Below are 16753 nucleotides of genomic sequence, written 5' to 3'. Positions count from 1 at the left end.
CGTGTCTGGTTGCTATTCATTACACACCACAGACCAGCAAATATTCTTTACATCAACAACATAGGAATCACTACAAAACTTCTTGTATGACCTCTTATACACTATATTAGGCCCAGTCTTCGGGAACTTTAGTTTTCCTAGATGAACTACAGGAAATGTGGAAAGTTTTCAGACCCCTTGACTTTTTCCACATTTATGACAATTAAATAAGTATTCAGACCCTTTACTCAGTACTTTGTTGATGCACCTTAGGCAGCGATTACAGCCTCGAGTCTTCTTGGGTATGACGCTACAAGCTTGGCGCACCTGTATTTGGCAAGTTTCTCCCATTCTTTTCTGCAGATCCTCTCAAGCTCTGTCAGGCTGGATGGGGAGCGTCGCTGCACAGCTATTTTCAGGTCTCTCCAGAGATGTTCGATGGGGTTCAAGTCCGGGCTCTGGCTGGGCCACTCAAGGAGATTGAGACTTGTCCCAAAGCCACTCCTGCGTTGTCTTGGCTGTGTGCTTAGGGTCGTTGTCCTGTTGGAAGGTGAACCTTCGCCCCAGTCTGAGGTCCTGGGTGCTCTGGGGCAGGTTTTCATCAAGGATCTCCGTACTTTGCTTCGTTCATCTTTCCCTTGATCCTGACTAGTCTCCCAATCCCTGAAGCTAAAAAATATCCCCACAGCATGATTCTGCCAACACCATTCATCACCATTGGGATGGTGCCAGCTTTTCTCCAGACGTGATGCTTGGCATTCAGGCCAAAGAGTTCAATCTTAGTTTCATCAGACCAGAGAATCTTGTTTCTCATGGTCTGAGAGTCTTTAGGTGCCTTTTGGAAAACACCAAGTGGGCTGTCATGTGTCTTTTACTGAGGAGTGGCTGGAAGATTCTTCCATCTCCACAGAGGAACTCCAGTGCGCTGTTAGAGTGACCATCAAGTTCTTTGTAACCTCCCTGACCAAGGCCCTTCTCCCCTGATTGCTCAGTTTTGCTGGGCGGCCAGCTCTAAGAAGAGTCTTGGTGGTTCCAAATGTCTTCCATTTAAGAATGGAGGCCATTGCGTTCTAGTGGACCTTCAATGCTGCAGCCATTCTTTGGGTACCCTCCCCCAGATGCGTGCCTCGACACAATCCTGTCTTGGAGCTTTACAGACAATTCCTTCGACCTCATGGCTTGGTGTTTGCTCTGACATGCACTGTCAACTGTGGGACCTTATATAGACAGGTGTGTGCCTTTCCAAATCATGTCCAATCAATTGAATTTACCACAGGTGGACTCCAAGTTGTAGAAACATCAAGAATGATCAATCAATTTCGAGTCTCATGGCAAAGGGTCTGAATACTTAAGAGGTTTTAAGTATCGGGCAGTTCTTTTCCATTTTTGCCTAAAATGACATACCCAAATCTAACTGCCTGTAGCTCAGAACATGCATATTCTTGATATCAGTTGAAAGGAAACACTTTCACGTGTGGAAATGTGACAATGTAGGAGAATAACACATTAGATCTGGTAAAAGGTAACGAAACAAACATGTCTTTTTTTTGTTTCTTTGAAATGCAAGAGAAAGGCCATTATCTGATTTAGGACTCCAGGCGCAATTTAGATTTTGGCCACTAGATGGCAGCAGTGTGTGTGTAACGTTTTAGACTGATCCAATGAACCATTGTATTTCTGTTGAAAATGTGTCAGGTCTGCCCAAATGTGCCTAATTGGTCAATATATATATATTTAAGTACATAACTGTGCACTCTCCTCAAGCAATAGCATGGTATGTTTTCACTGTAATAGCTACTGTAAGATGGATAGTGCAATTACATTAACAAGAAATTAAGCTTTCTATCGATATAAGACATGTCTATGTCATGGGAGATTCTCTTGTTCCTTACGTCTTGCTAACCACATTAGTGCACGTTAGCTCAACCGTCCCATGGGTGGGTCACCGATCCTGAAGAGAGGAGTTGTTTGACCCTACGTGGACCACGGCAGCGTCAGCTCCCGGTAGCTGTCGCAGAACGGTCGGAAGTAGGCTTTTTATGTCCTGTACTCATGCTACAAGATCGCACAGGGTTTTTGCCCCAGGAACCAAGATGTTGATTACCATAGACCTGCCAATGACAACAGCTGTTTTTTTTGCCTTGAGTGGTTTCGCAAACCCCTTGTGGACCGAAGGGCGGTGGCGCCCGATGGACCCGAACTAGCTTTAGTATCCATTGTGGATGATGAATGTCCGGAGTCTTAGCCCCCAGGGAATAAGGCACTTGAACCTCTTGATCTAGAGCGGCGAAGCCATTTCTAGTCCGTGTCCGGCCCGGGCTTAACTTCGCCAAGGTGGGCCCCTGTTGCCAGAGGTCGCTGTTTTCGACTTCCACGGCGAGTGACTTCCACCAAGTCATCCAGGAGCATCCTATTAACTCCAGGGACGGGGGAGACCCCTTTGGGAAGGGATCCCTGCAGAGTTCCCGGCCAGTAGGCTGTGAAGAGCCGACACGGCAGGCAACACTTCAACCAGGTCAGAGCGGCATCCGGCTACTGGGGTAGAAAAGAAAAAAAAAAGTATGCGGGCATGGATTTCACAGTAGCTTGTGTAGGTTCGCTACTTGTGTGCTAAGAGTAGCCACTTCTCCGCTGTACTCCTCTGCAAATGAGTATTAGGTCTTGATCCATTAGCCTCATTATCATCAATATGGGTTTAAATGAAACAAAATGTACCCTAAATTTGTATTAAGCCTTTGTGCTTCATACCAGGACTCTCCAACCTTGTAGCTGGAGAGCTACCGTCCTGTGGGATTTTGCACCAATCCTAATCTAGAGCATCCAATTCTAATAATTAGCTGGTTGAGAAGCTGAATCAGGTCAGATAAAACTGGGGTTGGAACAAAAACCTACAGGACAGTAGCTCTCCAGGAACTGCACTGGAGAGACATGCTCTAAACCAACAAAATTAGACAGGGGTTTGCACAAGAAATGCAGTCAAATATAGATCCTCACAATAATTAGTGGCCTGTAGGCCAAGTCCTCCCTGGGAGATAAATTCCATAGCGTCAGAGGGGAACAGCCATCAACAGGAAGAAAAAAAGGAATTGTGTGGTAGCTCTAACGGGACTGGCCATCTTTCCGAAACCATAATACAAAAAAATATATAAAAAACACTAGCATTCATTTATATTGCCATATAGTTATGCAACACTATAGCCCCACCAGGAAGCAGCCCCAGTCTTTATGACGCTTCAATATATTGTCCATTGGTTCATTGTCCGAATGTCCTGGACCATAGAACAATATAACGAAGTCCAATGTTATGCAATAGTGTTCCTTTTACCCAATTGAGGGGTGTCCTCATCGTCTTATGGAGGGAAGCATCATAGCCATAGGCTTAGTTGTGTTTGTGCATGATAGCGTACCTGAATATTGAGCCAATCCCAGAGCTGTCAGCTCGTCCCCTTGTCCGCTGGGCTTGATGTTTTTCCTCGAAGTCTTGAGCCTCCTTGACAGTGGAAAACATTGTATTCTGGTAGGTCAAGAAGAATGTTGGCAGGTTTAGTTGGAATCTCATATCATTGAAGCTCGCTCTGTTTCTACAGCTCAGCACTGAGCTCTGTGTAGATGCTGATCCTCTTCCGTGTATAGGCCAGATCCTCTCATTCTGCTGCGAGGAACAATTTGCCATTTGACTTAAACTGTCGATTTTTACAATCCTATACCGGGGTCCGTTGAGGACCAGGGCCGTGCAATTTTATTCAGCGGCATGGGAAACACAGCATTCTGACAGAACTCCTGCACTCATGTTGTTGATAAAGTCATTGCTTACCTGACATCCATAGAACACTCACAGGATTATTTCACATTCATGCACAAATTAACTGCAGATAAACAAAGACCAGGGTTAAAACCTATTTATTGAAGTTAAAAGAATGACTCTTTTCTATAATCACAGACAAAAACCATCATTACTCAGCAAAACCTCAAAACAAAGCAGAACACGCATGGAAAAGAGAAAGGAAAACACACTGCTGCTCATGCTCCCAGGTGATATTTATTTACAACAATGTTTTGAGCCTCAGGTCTTCAGGTATCCATGTCCCAGGTGAGTCCCATATGGGCTACCACACAATTCCTTTCTTCCAGTTGATCACTTCCTGAAACAGGAGGTAAAAAACAAAATGTATAAGAGTTTAACAATATTAACATTCAATGTATCAAAATATATGATCATATATTATATAATTGCCTACCATACAGAACAAACATTTCAGTAAATCAAAGTCTAAACTACAACCCTCCACAAGCAGGGTCTGTACCATTATTTTACCATCATGTCAATAGAATTAAAAGAAGAGTCCTAAAAATAAAACCTCGAGGAACTTAAGACCATCAGCAGTAATACGTCAAGTAGTTATGGAACCAGTTAAATGCTGCTATACCCAACCCATTACAGGAGTCTATGCAATAAAGAATGATCAACAGTATACAGCCTTAAAGAAATCAATAAAATGATCAGCACAATACACTTTCTTATCCATAGTATTTACTATATCATTTAAAGCCAGGGCTGCTGCAGAAATTGTGCCTTGAGGATAGTAGAATAAATTGATATGTAAAAAAAAAAAAATCATTGTTGATCTTTACACTGGCCTCTAGTGGCAGTTCTGTGTTAAGTTACCAGAGCAAGAAAGGAAGCGCTGACCATCTTGGAAACTCCGGCCACGTGGAAGAGAATCTGAAAATGTATGAGTATTGTAAGAGTTAATTCCCATTTTATCACATTGAACTCAGGTCAATTCAATAACTCCCACTTGATGTGTTCAGAAAACCGAATATCACCACTAAACAATCTGACGGTAATTCCAGCTATTTTCAGTTTAGTATTCATCATTACCACACCAGGACGCATAAAGAAACTCACAGCTTAGATAGAGAATAGTTTCATAGATTGTGAAAGTGACTACTCACATGAAGGATAGGTGGGAGCTGGGAATCAGCAAGGGGCGACCAAACAGACGAGGAAGACCGAAAATAAATAATAATTAGTCGAAAGACACCTAGAGCCGTCCAATTAAAACATGCTCAAATGTTTCAGAAAAACAAATGTCACCACTATACATTCTACAGGTAATTCCAACTATTTTAAGTTTAGTATTCATCATAGCATAAACACAGGCAAGTATTCCTTTCTTCCAGCTGACCAAGCTAAGGTAGTTTGAGCCCAGAGTGAATGTCCTTACCTCAGGGAGACCTTAAAGGGATGTTATTTTAAAGGGACACCACCTGAAAAAGTAGAGAATCTAAGATTACAATTTGTGGAAATGTACCAATGGGCAAGTTCAAAGTCACTGCCAGTCATGTTCAGAAAACCGAATATCACCACTGTACAATCTGACGGTAATTCCAGCTATTTTCAGTTTAGTATTCATCACAACAAGACTAGACAGATACCGAGATAAAATGTCAGTGAAGTCTAGGTGAAGTGGGTGTGGTAGTCTTACCTTTTCAAATCTCCTAGTCATCAACTCATTGGGGCGGTGTCACTCCTGTTCAAAAAACAATCACAGGGGGGGGTTATGAGAATCTATATAAAAGCAATTATCTCCTGAACATGACTGAAGTTCTCTAAACACAGCTGTTGCTCAGAAGTAGTTGAAATCATCAGTTATTGCATCAAACTCTTCCTATTCAAGCTTTCATCACCGACAGCTGTGGCTATGGTGCCTCTATTCAAAATCATTGATCAGAGGACTAGATCGTTTAAAATTATAAACGATCCTCATTCAATTTTCCATTTAATACTCAACTAGACATTACAAGTCAGGCCTCAATAGCCAGTTGAATTTACCAGCCATGTGCACAGTCAATGGTGTATGTGCCGGTTCACTCCACACTGGCCAGGTCCAGAAGGACTGGTCTCCCGAATCTAGAACTGATGTACACTTTGGTTAATGCATGAGGACTAACAGGCCTTGCATTTAAAAAATATATGAGGGCTAGCTAGCTTAGCCAACTAAACGCCTCGATTTAAGATAAGAGTTGAGCCTATGGGCGGACTGGAGCTCCGACGCCACAAAATGACGTTTACAGAAAAACCGACTGACTTCAGCGACCCCAAAAAAACAGGCCGCAATTACAAACGACATGTTTGTGTGTAATTTCGGGATCTTCTATGGTTGCTGAAATCAGTAGTTAACTTCCATTTTATGTCATGTAGGAGCTCCAGTTCGTCCACACTAGCCGTCCCTCAACTCCACGCTTTATGATTGAGTTAAGTTTAATCGGCTACAGTTAACTACGCTAATTTCCATTGCGTAAACTGGTTTTCCGTGTTCGTGGATCCGATGGATAGCAAGCAAACTTAACAGATGGCTAACAGTTAAGGACTCTTCGTCTTACTAGATCACATCTACAAATTGTCAAAATCGACCACGTTAGTTATGCATTAGCAATTAATTCAGTAACATCAACGCCAAACATAGACTTACCCCGACATGGTTTACGTTTCTCCAGTTCCCCACGTGTATGGTTCTGCAAGGCCAAACCCTCCACAACTACCAATCTAGCTACTTGGAGCTAACGTTAATGACCAGTTCAGGAGGGTTGCAAGACTCAAGTGGCAGCAGTGTACCAATAACTAACGTTAAACACGAATGAAGCATTTCTAAGATATAACTTCGACATTGAGAAAGTCGTCATGCGTCTACAGGCCGATCACAAGACTAATCGAATGAGCGAGCATGTGGCTGGTCAGTCCATTGCGTTATATAAACTCTCTTGGTGCATTCAAGAGAACTGGGGACTCGGAAAAAACGAGCTCAGAATGTGGAGAGAAAAAAATTCTCAAAATCGTGAAGTCAGTGACCTTCAGGTCAGAGAAGTTGGAGTTCTAGGGTGATGGCGCTTTCATGACAACTGGGAACTCGGGAAAAAACGAGGTAAAATCACGAAGTAGAAAGAGTTCCGAGTTGGATGACCATTCAAAATGATTTTTCCCAGTCCGATGTCATTTTATCCAGAGTTCGCAGTTGTTTTGAAAGCGGCATGACGACCGAGTTTACGACAAGTAATTCCAAATTGGATGACCGTTCAAAACACATTTTTCCAGTTAAAGGATTGTTTTTTATTAGTTCCCAATTGTTCTGAACGCACTAAAGTCGGAGGTTGGAGATTCCCGAGTTCGGATCTAGGTTGAAGTTACGAATTTTCGAGAACTCACCATTGGTCTCCGGGCATTATATTGAGAGGGCGATGACACGTTCATGTGCTAATCGAAACTCGGAAATTTCTGACTTGGAAATTCGTTGAAGAAACATGAGCTCCGAGTTTCCCACTTGAAAGTACCAGAATCGACTAATAGTAAGCTCCTCTAGTCTGTAGGTGAGGAAGGTAGGAGTCTGTAGGCTGGGGAGGAAGGTAGGAGTCTGTAGGCTGGGGAGGAAGGTAGGGAGTCTGTAGGCTGGGAGGATGGTAGGGAGTCTGTAGGCTGGGGAGGAAGGTAGGAGTCTGTAGGCTGGGAGGAAGGTAGGGAGTCTGTAGCCTGGGAGGAAGGTAGGGAGTCTGTAGGCTGGGGGGGAAGGTAGGGAGTCTGTAGCCTGGGGAGGAAGGTAGGAGTCTGTAGGCTGGGGAGGAAGGTAGGAGTCTGTAGGCTGGGGAGGAAGGTAGGGAGGAAGGTAGGAGTCTGTAGGCTGGGGAGGAAGGTAGGAGTCTGTAGCCTGGGGAGGAAGGTAGGGAGTCTGTAGCCTGGGGAGGAAGGTAGGAGTCTGTAGCCTGGGGAGGAAGGTAGGGAGTCTGTAGCCTGGGGAGGAAGGTAGGGAGTCTGTAGGCTGGGGAGGAAGGTAGGGAGTCTGTAGGCTGGGGAGGAAGGTAGGGAGTCTGTAGGCTGGGGAGGAAGGTAGGGAGTCTGTAGGCTGGGGAGGGAGGTAGGGAGTCTGTAGGCTGGGGAGGAAGGTAGGGAGTCTGTAGGCTGGGGAGGAAGGTAGGGAGTCTGTAGGCTGGGGAGGAAGGTAGGGAGTCTGTAGGCTGGGGAGGAAGGTAGGGAGTCTGTAGGCTGGGGAGGAAGGTAGGGAGTCTGTAGGCTGGGGAGGAAGGTAGGGAGTCTGTAGGCTGGGGAGGAAGGTAGGAGTCTGTAGGCTGGGGAGGAAGGTAGGGAGTCTGTAGCCTGGGGAGGAAGGTAGGGAGTCTGTAGGCTGGGGAGGAAGGTAGGAGTCTGTAGGCTGGGGAGGAAGGTAGGAGTCTGTAGGCTGGGGAGGATGGTAGGGAGTCTGTAGCCTGGGGAGGAAGGTAGGAGTCTGTAGGCTGGGGAGGAAGGTAGGGAGTCTGTAGGCTGGGGAGGAAGGTAGGGAGTCTGTAGGCTGGGGAGGAAGGTAGGAGTCTGTAGGCTGGGGAGGAAGGTAGGGAGTCTGTAGGCTGGGGAGGAAGGTAGGAGTCTGTAGGCTGGGGAGGAAGGTAGGGAGTCTGTAGGCTGGGGAGGAAGGTAGGGAGTCTGTAGGCTGGGGAGGAAGGTAGGGAGTCTGTAGGCTGGGGGGGAAGGTAGGGAGTCTGTAGCCTGGGGAGGAAGGTTGGCAGTCTGTAGCCTGGGGAGGAAGGTAGGAGTCTGTAGGCTGGGGAGGAAGGTAGGGAGTCTGTAGGCTGGGGGGGAAGGTAGGGAGTCTGTAGCCTGGGGAGGAAGGTTGGCAGTCTGTAGCCTGGGGAGGAAGGTTGGCAGTCTGTAGCCTGGGGAGGAAGGTAGGGAGTCTGTAGGCTGGGGAGGAAGGTAGGGAGTCTGTAGGCTGGGGAGGAAGGTAGGAGTCTGTAGGCTGGGGAGGAAGGTAGGGAGGAAGGTAGGGAGTCTGTAGGCTGGGGAGGAAGGTAGGGAGTCTGTAGGCTGGGGAGGAAGGTAGGAGTCTGTAGGCTGGGGAGGAAGGTAGGGGCCTTTGGGGGGAGGAAGGTAGGGAGTCTGTAGGCTGGGGAGGAAGGTAGGGAGTCTGTAGGCTGGGGGGGAAGGTAGGGAGTCTGTAGCCTGGGGAGGAAGGTAGGAGTCTGTAGGCTGGGGAGGAAGGTAGGGAGTCTGTAGGCTGGGGAGGAAGGTAGGGAGTCTGTAGCCTGGGGAGGAAGGTAGGAGTCTGTAGCCTGGGGAGGAAGGTAGGGAGGAAGGTAGGCTGGGAAGAAGGTAGGGAGTGCAATGACACGAGGACATAAGAATGGCGCAAAGTCACGCAACGCAGAGTGCTGGGACACGGCCCTTGGCCAGGGTATATTGGCCATATATCACAAATCCCGAAGGTGCCTTACTGCTATTGCAAACTGGTTACCAACGTAATTAGTGCAGTAAAAACGATCTGATATACCACGGCTGTCAGCCAATCAGCATTCAGGGCTCGAACCACCCAGTTTATAATTACATTTAGAAACAGTGTGGTGTTCATTAATTATGCCACAAGGTGGCAGCTGAAAGTCAGTGTTCAAAGATAAACTGGCTCTATGGTTACTGACACTCACTTGTCTGTAGCCTGCAGCAGCAAAAGAAACAGACAATATGTTTGCTGCTGTCTTTCAGCTCTGGTGCAATCATTCTCACTCAGAAAATATCTGACTTTGTTGACAGTAGTTCAACAAGTTACTAAGGTAATAAGGCAACACGCTATCACAGTCTCATGTTAGAATTTGACGTTCATCCATGTTTCTCAAATGTCAAATTTCGAACTTGTTCCAAGCGTTAAATTTCAAAGTGTTTAAGATTAAGTTTAGGCATTAACTCCGAATGGTTAAGGTAAGGGTTAAGGTTTGGGGTTGGCTTAAAACAAAAATATCAAAAACAACTTTCTATCGCTAGATTCAAACATGCCTCCTTTTGAACCAGAGCTAGATGCTTACGCCCATCCCCATCCCCCGTCCACAATGCCCTACCAGTATCATGGGTGACCTGCCTGAATAAGGTACTAACCAGATTAAAGAATTAGACAGCTGACAGCCTTATATGAGACATGTGCAGTCCCTGATCTGATGACATTACAACTCATTTACTCATTTACAAGGATTTTGCTACGCTACACCCGCAGTAACATCTGCTAAATACGTGTATGCAACCAATAAAATTAGATTTAATTGAATCCAGTGGAATTTTAAAGGGAAGAAGCATCATGGATTAGATCATGTGATAAATAGATCATATATCCTGCCAGCTGTCACGCCCTGACCTTAGAGAGCCGTTTTATTTCTCTATTTGGTTAGGTCAGGGTGTGATGTGGGGTGGGCATTCTATGTTGTCTATTTCTTTGTTTTTGGCCGGGTATGTTCCTAATGAATTGAAATGTATGCATTCACTACTGTAAGTCGCTCTGGATAAGAGCGTCTGCTAAATGACTAAAATGTAAATGTAAATGTAAGTACAGACCCTCATCTCCTGAGTACAAACCAAGTGGAGTTACTTTTACTTACTCTCTTGAGAACCGTAAGGATCTCGAGGTGGAGTGAGCCGGTATTAGTGCTCTGAAGTTGAGCCTGACCAAGATGAGGTCGGCCTACCTGTGGCAACAGGTGTGGCGGAGACTTCCTAGCTTTGCCTTGACGAACAAACCAGAAATGATTATGGACCGTTAGGAGTGAGATCTTTGCAGAAAGTGGATCCATGTTTTTTTGGGTCGATACATATTTTTGTGTGAAGCTGGGTGAAGAACAAACTGGGAACTGTTACATTTGTCAAAGTCTCGGGAAATGGAATTGTGTTGATTTTTTTTTTCTGCATCGTCTGTCCAGAGGCAGCAGGTGGTCCGCATCACGTGTTCCGGGGGTCAACCTGGGTCGTGCTTGGGCTCTCCGGAACAGGGCGTCACTCAAAATAATGATCAGTGGGGTGATAAGATGAGATAGAATATTACTGGTGTTTGTGATGCCCAGCATTTCGTGAGATGCAGAATCTGTGGAAATGGTGAGATGGAGGATACCCTGTTTGTCTCGTTGAGCTTTGATATGGAGTTTCTACCTACTATTTTGTAACCGGGCAAGTCAGTTAAGAACAAATTCTGATTTACGATGACAGCCTACCCCCGGCCAAACCCTAATCTGGACGACGCTGGGCCAATTGTGCGCCGCCCTATGGGACTCCCAATCACGGCCGGTTGGGATACAGCCTGTAATTGAACCAGGGTCTGTAGTGATGCTTACTAGCACTGATATGCAGTGCCTTAGACCGCTGCGCCACTCGGTAGCCCTAAAAGTAACTCCATTTGGTTTGTACTCAGGAGATCAGAAGGGCATAGTCAGAGGGCAGTATGAAGATGGGGTTGGGAAAGCTGTGGAGGGCACACATGCAGCTGGAGATCCGAAGTGCCCTGTACGAGAGAGACAAGTTGAGATTTCCAGAGTTTGAGTGGGGAAGAAGGTTTCATATGCTGAAGCAGAAAGGACAGTAGAGGATAGCCAAAGGGTGAGGGATTCAACTGGTGAGTAGGCCTGAAGGGATGAGTTTTAGTAAGGCTGTATTTCTTGCGTTTATAGCCATGGTGATCAACTGCACAACTGCAATGATGGAGCGGAAATCACAGAAGATAGATGAGGTAGTTGCAGCAGCAGAGAAACATTTGGGTGTGAGATTTTAGTGCAGATGATCTACAGGGAGTTTTGAGAGTAGGGGTTCCATCCTTCCAGGCCGACGGTCTGTTGTAGGATCATTTAGGCCCAAAGTAGTGGGATGGGGTGGTTGTTTTTTGGGGGGATAGTGTATAACACAGGAGGTTGTTGACACCTTAATTGGGGAGAATGGGCTTGTGGTAATGACTGGAATGGAATTAGTGTAATGGTTACGAATACATCAAACATGGTTTCCAGATGTTTGAACCCATTCCATTTGCTCCGTTCCGGGTCATTATTATGAGCCGTTCTCCACTCAGCAGCCTCCTGTTGTGTATAGGTGCAGGGTTAGATGGTGGTGCAATTCAAATGTTTCCCCTTTTCTTGTGACCAAAATGTGCAATCCACACTCCGACCTGCGAAAGGCAGAAATACATAACACAGCACCTCGTCTGCTGGAAATTCACACCAAAAAGAAAAAGAAAGAGAAGAGTCTCTAAGCAAATAACTTAAGTTCATTTTAACTCGGATACTTTGAGTTTCCGGTAGGACATGAACGCGGCATGAGATCATCAACGTGCGCACTTACACAGACAATAGGGCCCATTATGACGTGTCTCATTTAGTGTTCGCTGTTCTCTGCTGTAATAATCTAAGGATTTGTGTGCACGGTTACACAGATCAGAAAATAGTGTGTCTTATATATTAAATAATCTTAATATTTCTGAAACTATGGACGCCCCCGAAGAGAAAATTAGTCTTTCTGCTGCGCAAAGAAGAGCAGAAATTCGGAGGCGAAAATTGCTCATGAATTCCGAAGATAGAATGAACAGAATCGTGGGTTTCACCAAAGCTGAAGCTGAAAAGAACGGTAAGGAAAATCTAACTGATGGTAAATGGTTTGCTGGCTGATCAGACAAGCAGATTGCATTGCCTGTTAGTTTATTAGCTTGCAGCTCTACCATCGAAACTGGCAGCTAACGGTAGCTTGTTACCATCTAAATGTTAGCTGCACAGTACACACTTACTGAGCTAGCTAGGGACCATAATGGTGCAGTGAGTTGAAGAGAAACCTTGCGTCAGTGTGGAATGTACTGTAGTCATGACAATTCAGTGCCCGTCTGTAATATATAAAAAGCTTATAAATGTGCATTTTTATTTATATATATATATATATATATATTAGTACCAGTCAAAAGTTTGGACACCTACTCATTCAAGGGTTTTTCATTATTTTACTATTTTCTACATTGTAGAATAATAGTGAAGACATCAAAATTATGAAATAACACATATGGAATCATGTAGTAACCAAAAAAGTGTTAAACAAATCTAAATATATTTGAGATTCTTCAAAGTAGCCACCCTTTGACTTGATGAGAGCTTTGCACTCTTGGCATTCTCTCAACCAGCTTCATGGTTCATTTGAGGAATTGATTTCCTTAATGCGTTTCAGCTAATCAGTTGTTTTGTGACAAGTTAGGGGTGATCAAGTGCATATTATGGCAAGAACAGCTCAAATAAGCAAAGAGAAACGACAGTCCATCATTACTTTAAGACATGAAGGTCAGCTAATGTGGAACATTTGTGCCTTCGCAAAAACCATCAAACGCTATGATGAAACTGGCTCTCATGAGGACCGCCACAGAAAAGGGAGACCCAGAGTTACCTCTGCTGCAGAGGATAAGTTCATTAGAATTACCAGCCTCAAAAATCAGCAAGTAACTGCACCTCAGATTGCAGCCAATATAAATGCTTCTCAGAGTTCAAGTAACAGACACATCTCAACATCCACTGTAAAGACGAGACTGCGTGAATCAGGCCTTCATGGTCGATTTGCTGCAAAGAAACCACTACTAAAGGACACCAATGAGAAGAAGAGACATGCTTGGGCCAAGAAAAACGAGCAATGGACATTAGCCCGGTGGAAATCTGTCCTTTGGTCTGATGAGTCCAAATTTGAGATTTTTGGTTCCATCCGCTGTGTCTTTGTGAGACGCGGTGTGGGTGAACGGATGATCTCCGCATGTGTGTTTCCCACCGGGAAGCATGGAGGAGGAGGTGTGACGGTGTGGGGGTGCTTTGCTGGTGACACTGTCTGTGATTTATTTAGAATTCAAGGCACACTTAACCAGGATAGCTACCACAGCATTCTGCAGCGATACACCATTCTATCTGGTTTGCTATTTGACCAAGAAGGGGAGTGCTGCATCAGATGACCTGGCCTCCACAATCACCTGACCTCAACCCAATTGAGATGGTTTGGGATGAGTTGGACCGCAGAGTGAAGGAAAAGCATCACCAAGTGCTCAGCATATGTGGGAACTCCTTCAAGTCTGTTGGAAAAGCATTCCAGGTGAATCTAGTTGAGATAATGCCAAGAGTGTGCAAAGCTGTCATCAAGGCGAAGGGTGTCTACTTTGAAGAATCTAAAATCATCTAAAATATAATTTGATTTAACTCTTTTTTTGATTACTACATGATTCCATATGTGTTATTTAATGGTTTTGATGTCTTCACTATTATTCTACAATGTAGAAAATAGTAAAAATAAAAACTCTTGAATAAGATTCTGGTACTGTGTATATCCATATATAGAATCTCTATGTTTGGATCTCACTTCACAGAGAAGTCTAGTTAGCCTAATCCATTAAACTGACAATGCCGTCTCATACAGGAGCGTCAAGTCGTGTCACAGAGCCTAGGTTCCATCTGGACTTGGACAGGAACAAGCCGTGGTCAGCATCCTCATCCCCAAGACTGTCTCCATTCCTCCCAGAGGCAGTAGGCAGCAGCCACCCCTACAGCGATCTTCCAGAGAGGAAAGGGTCTCCCCTGCCAGGCAGCAGTGTGGTGCTGGGTGGGGTTGGTGTAGACAAGGATGTGACTCCAGGGGTCCGACATAGGCCACGGGGAGAGGCCCAGTTGGCAGCTGATGAGCCCAGCCATTCCGAATCCCCACGCAGAGGGTTGCAGAAGTATCTGTCCCGCTTTGATGACGCCATGAAGCTCAGAGGCCAACTGGCCAATGAGAATCAAGCCCAGGATGCGGACGGCTCAGACCCAGAAGAGTTGGACTCCTTCAGGCTCTTCAGGCTTGTCGGCAGTGTCCTCCTCGCCGTCTTTGTCAGAGGTTTTGTCTGCAAGTATCTGGTGAGTCGGATCAGAAAAAGTGTTGCATCTTCCCTTGAGGTTTTTCAATTTGTTCAATACCACTGACCTATTCCGTCTTCGATTCAGCTGCACTGATTGTGATATGAGAGTAGACCTGTAGCAGTTCACTAACTAGGCTATACTCTTCTTTTTTTTTCTTCTTTTGCAGTCCATATTCGCACCGTTTCTCACCCTCGAACTGGCCTACATGGGGTTGTACAAGTATTTTCCAAAGGTTTGAGATACATCTACACCGTTACTATGTAGTGAATGGAGCACAGCTATAACAAATGAGTCAGATGTATGTTGTCATATCCTGTGCAGTATTATTATGCATATACGTAAACGTGTAATAACTTTCCACCAGGTTGAGAAGAAGATGCAGACCACAGTGCTGACCGCCGCCCTCCTGCTGTCTGGTATCCCTGCTGAGGTCATCAACCGCTTCATGGACACCTACAGGAAGATGGCTGACGTCTTCGCCGACCTCTGTGTCTACTTCTTCACCTTCATCCTCAGTCACGAGATCCTGCTGTTGGTTAGTTCAGAAGAGACTGATACTCCCTGATGGACTGGAGGTCGCCGTGCTATGGCGCTGTAAATGTCACCCCCTCTGGGTGACAGAGGAAGGCATGACCCCTGATAGTGATCCTTCACCCTACCTCCCAACCATGTCCCATCCTGAGTCAGTACACCCCATAGAGGAGGGTGTTCGAGGTGCAGGGTCCGCAGGTGGATAAGAGAGGAAGACAGAACTAACTGGTTAAACAAGGTAACATAACATGCATTTGTGTTCTGGCCCTCCTACTATCCAGTAAACCAACACATTTCACTGCACCTATCTGTTGTATATTAAACATCTTACATATTAATCTTGTCCATAGGAGCTGCTTTAAGTTACTGTTTAAGTAGTTTCCTACAGTGTTTACATAAGGGGTTCAGTTACTTTGCGATTTTGTTTGTTTCAAGTGAATTCATCTATCTCGTATGGAAGACAGGAGAAGCACTTGTCTTTTTTTTAAATGTTTTTTTTTTGCACCCTTTTATGCTTAAAGACATGGTTGACTTTATCTATACATGTGCAAGAGGTCAATTGTGTCATCTGAACTAGGAGAATAATTGCTTAGGATTGTCTTTTTGGAAAGTGTGTTTTGTCACTGCTATTCAGTGTTGGGCGGTGGGGTCTTATAAGCTTGTATATTATCTGTGCTGAATAACTCTGATTTGTGGAAATGTCATGTATTGCTCTCCTAGTTATCCCAGCCTCACTGATACTGTCTTTCTGTAGCATGCTACATCATCTGTTAATTAAACAAACCAAAAAAATGTATTTAACAAGGCAAGTCAGTTGAGAACAAATTCTTATTTTCAATGAAGGTCTAGGAACAGTGGGTTAACTGCCTTGTCAACTCGGGGATTCGATCTAGCAACCTTTCGGTTACTAGTCAAACGCTCTAACCACTAGGCTACCTGCCTCCCCAAATCCTACATGGCATCCAAATTAATTTATTCAGTTGATGTGAGACTTTATTTTCCTTTCTTTGTATTCATTGGTGTGATCTTTGTATGTCAGATCGACTTGATTCATTTTCATAATTTTGAAAATTATAATTTTGTTAAGGGTAAATGCTTTATTTATTGTATGTGAAATATTGGAATCAATATCAAAGATAAAGAGATGGGAATGTTGCATCTTATAGTGGTGTTTAAGTTCTGCTAACAACATGCTGTAATGAATATGCTGTGTTAAACAAATAAAACCTTGGAACATTTCACAATTGTTTCTGGTTGATTTTTAGATCTGTCATTAAACGGATCAGTCACAGATCACTGCACCTATACATAGCCCATCTATCTACCTACCTCATCCCCATACTGTATTTATTTGTTTATTTATCTTGCTTTACCTTTGCACCCCAGTATCTCTACTTGCACATTCATCTTCTGCACATCTACCATTCCAGTGTTTAATTGCTATATTCTAATTACTTCGCCACCATGGCCTATTTATTGTCTTAACTTACCTAATTTGCACTCACTGTATATATACTTTTTCTTTTCTTTTGTTCTACTGTATTACTGA

At 44.6% G+C, this 16753-nt stretch overlaps 2 protein-coding genes, 1 long non-coding RNA gene and 4 other non-coding genes across 7 annotated transcripts; 1 reads left to right on the top strand and 6 right to left on the bottom strand.

Annotated features, from left to right (window-relative positions):
• Positions 1-3863: 3863 nt before the first annotated feature.
• LOC106603962 (uncharacterized) lies at positions 3864-7172 on the bottom strand. Its single transcript, XR_001328547.2, has 7 exons — positions 6456-7172; positions 5816-5899; positions 5469-5513; positions 5208-5250; positions 4936-4953; positions 4646-4702; positions 3864-4121 (listed from the first exon to the last, which is right to left on the bottom strand). It is a non-coding gene; the product is annotated as an uncharacterized lncRNA (long non-coding RNA).
• LOC123742600 (small nucleolar RNA SNORD65) lies at positions 4786-4860 on the bottom strand. Its single transcript, XR_006769753.1, has one exon. It is a non-coding gene; the product is annotated as a small nucleolar RNA SNORD65 (small nucleolar RNA).
• LOC123742602 (small nucleolar RNA SNORD65) lies at positions 5057-5131 on the bottom strand. The gene has a single exon (XR_006769755.1). It is a non-coding gene; the product is annotated as a small nucleolar RNA SNORD65 (small nucleolar RNA).
• On the bottom strand, positions 5327-5401 carry LOC123742601 (small nucleolar RNA SNORD65). The gene has a single exon (XR_006769754.1). It is a non-coding gene; the product is annotated as a small nucleolar RNA SNORD65 (small nucleolar RNA).
• Positions 5608-5674, bottom strand: LOC123742591 (small nucleolar RNA SNORD49). The gene has a single exon (XR_006769745.1). It is a non-coding gene; the product is annotated as a small nucleolar RNA SNORD49 (small nucleolar RNA).
• Positions 7173-7336: 164 nt separating the features above from the next.
• Positions 7337-9145, bottom strand: LOC106603960 (proline-rich extensin-like protein EPR1). The gene has a single exon (XM_014198246.2). It carries the CDS (start codon positions 9143-9145, stop codon positions 7337-7339), a length of 1809 nt encoding a protein of 602 aa, XP_014053721.2.
• Positions 9146-12082: 2937 nt separating this feature from the next.
• camlg (calcium modulating ligand) lies at positions 12083-16443 on the top strand. Its single transcript, XM_014198248.2, has 4 exons — positions 12083-12388; positions 14195-14670; positions 14840-14905; positions 15038-16443. The coding sequence occupies exons 1-4, from the start codon at positions 12250-12252 to the stop codon at positions 15236-15238; spliced, it is 882 nt and encodes a 293-aa protein (XP_014053723.1). The 5' UTR covers positions 12083-12249; the 3' UTR covers positions 15239-16443.
• The last annotated feature ends 310 nt before the right edge of the window (positions 16444-16753 follow it).

The sequence above is a fragment of the Salmo salar genome, chromosome ssa04, assembly GCF_905237065.1.
Source record: "Salmo salar chromosome ssa04, Ssal_v3.1, whole genome shotgun sequence".
NCBI lineage: Eukaryota > Metazoa > Chordata > Actinopteri > Salmoniformes > Salmonidae > Salmo > Salmo salar.
This window is presented reverse-complemented; position numbering and strand designations above follow the sequence as displayed.

Coding starts and splice junctions, on each gene's coding strand:
- LOC106603960 (XM_014198246.2), bottom strand. CDS start 9,145: ATGTCCTCGTGTCATTGCACTCCCTACCTTCTTCCCAGCCTACCTTCC.
- camlg (XM_014198248.2), top strand. CDS start 12,250: ATGGACGCCCCCGAAGAGAAAATTAGTCTTTCTGCTGCGCAAAGAAGA. Junction 14,671..14,839: donor GTTTTGTCTGCAAGTATCTG/GTGAGTCGGATC, acceptor CTTCTTTTGCAG/TCCATATTCGCACCGTTTCT. Junction 14,906..15,037: donor TGTACAAGTATTTTCCAAAG/GTTTGAGATACA, acceptor ACTTTCCACCAG/GTTGAGAAGAAGATGCAGAC.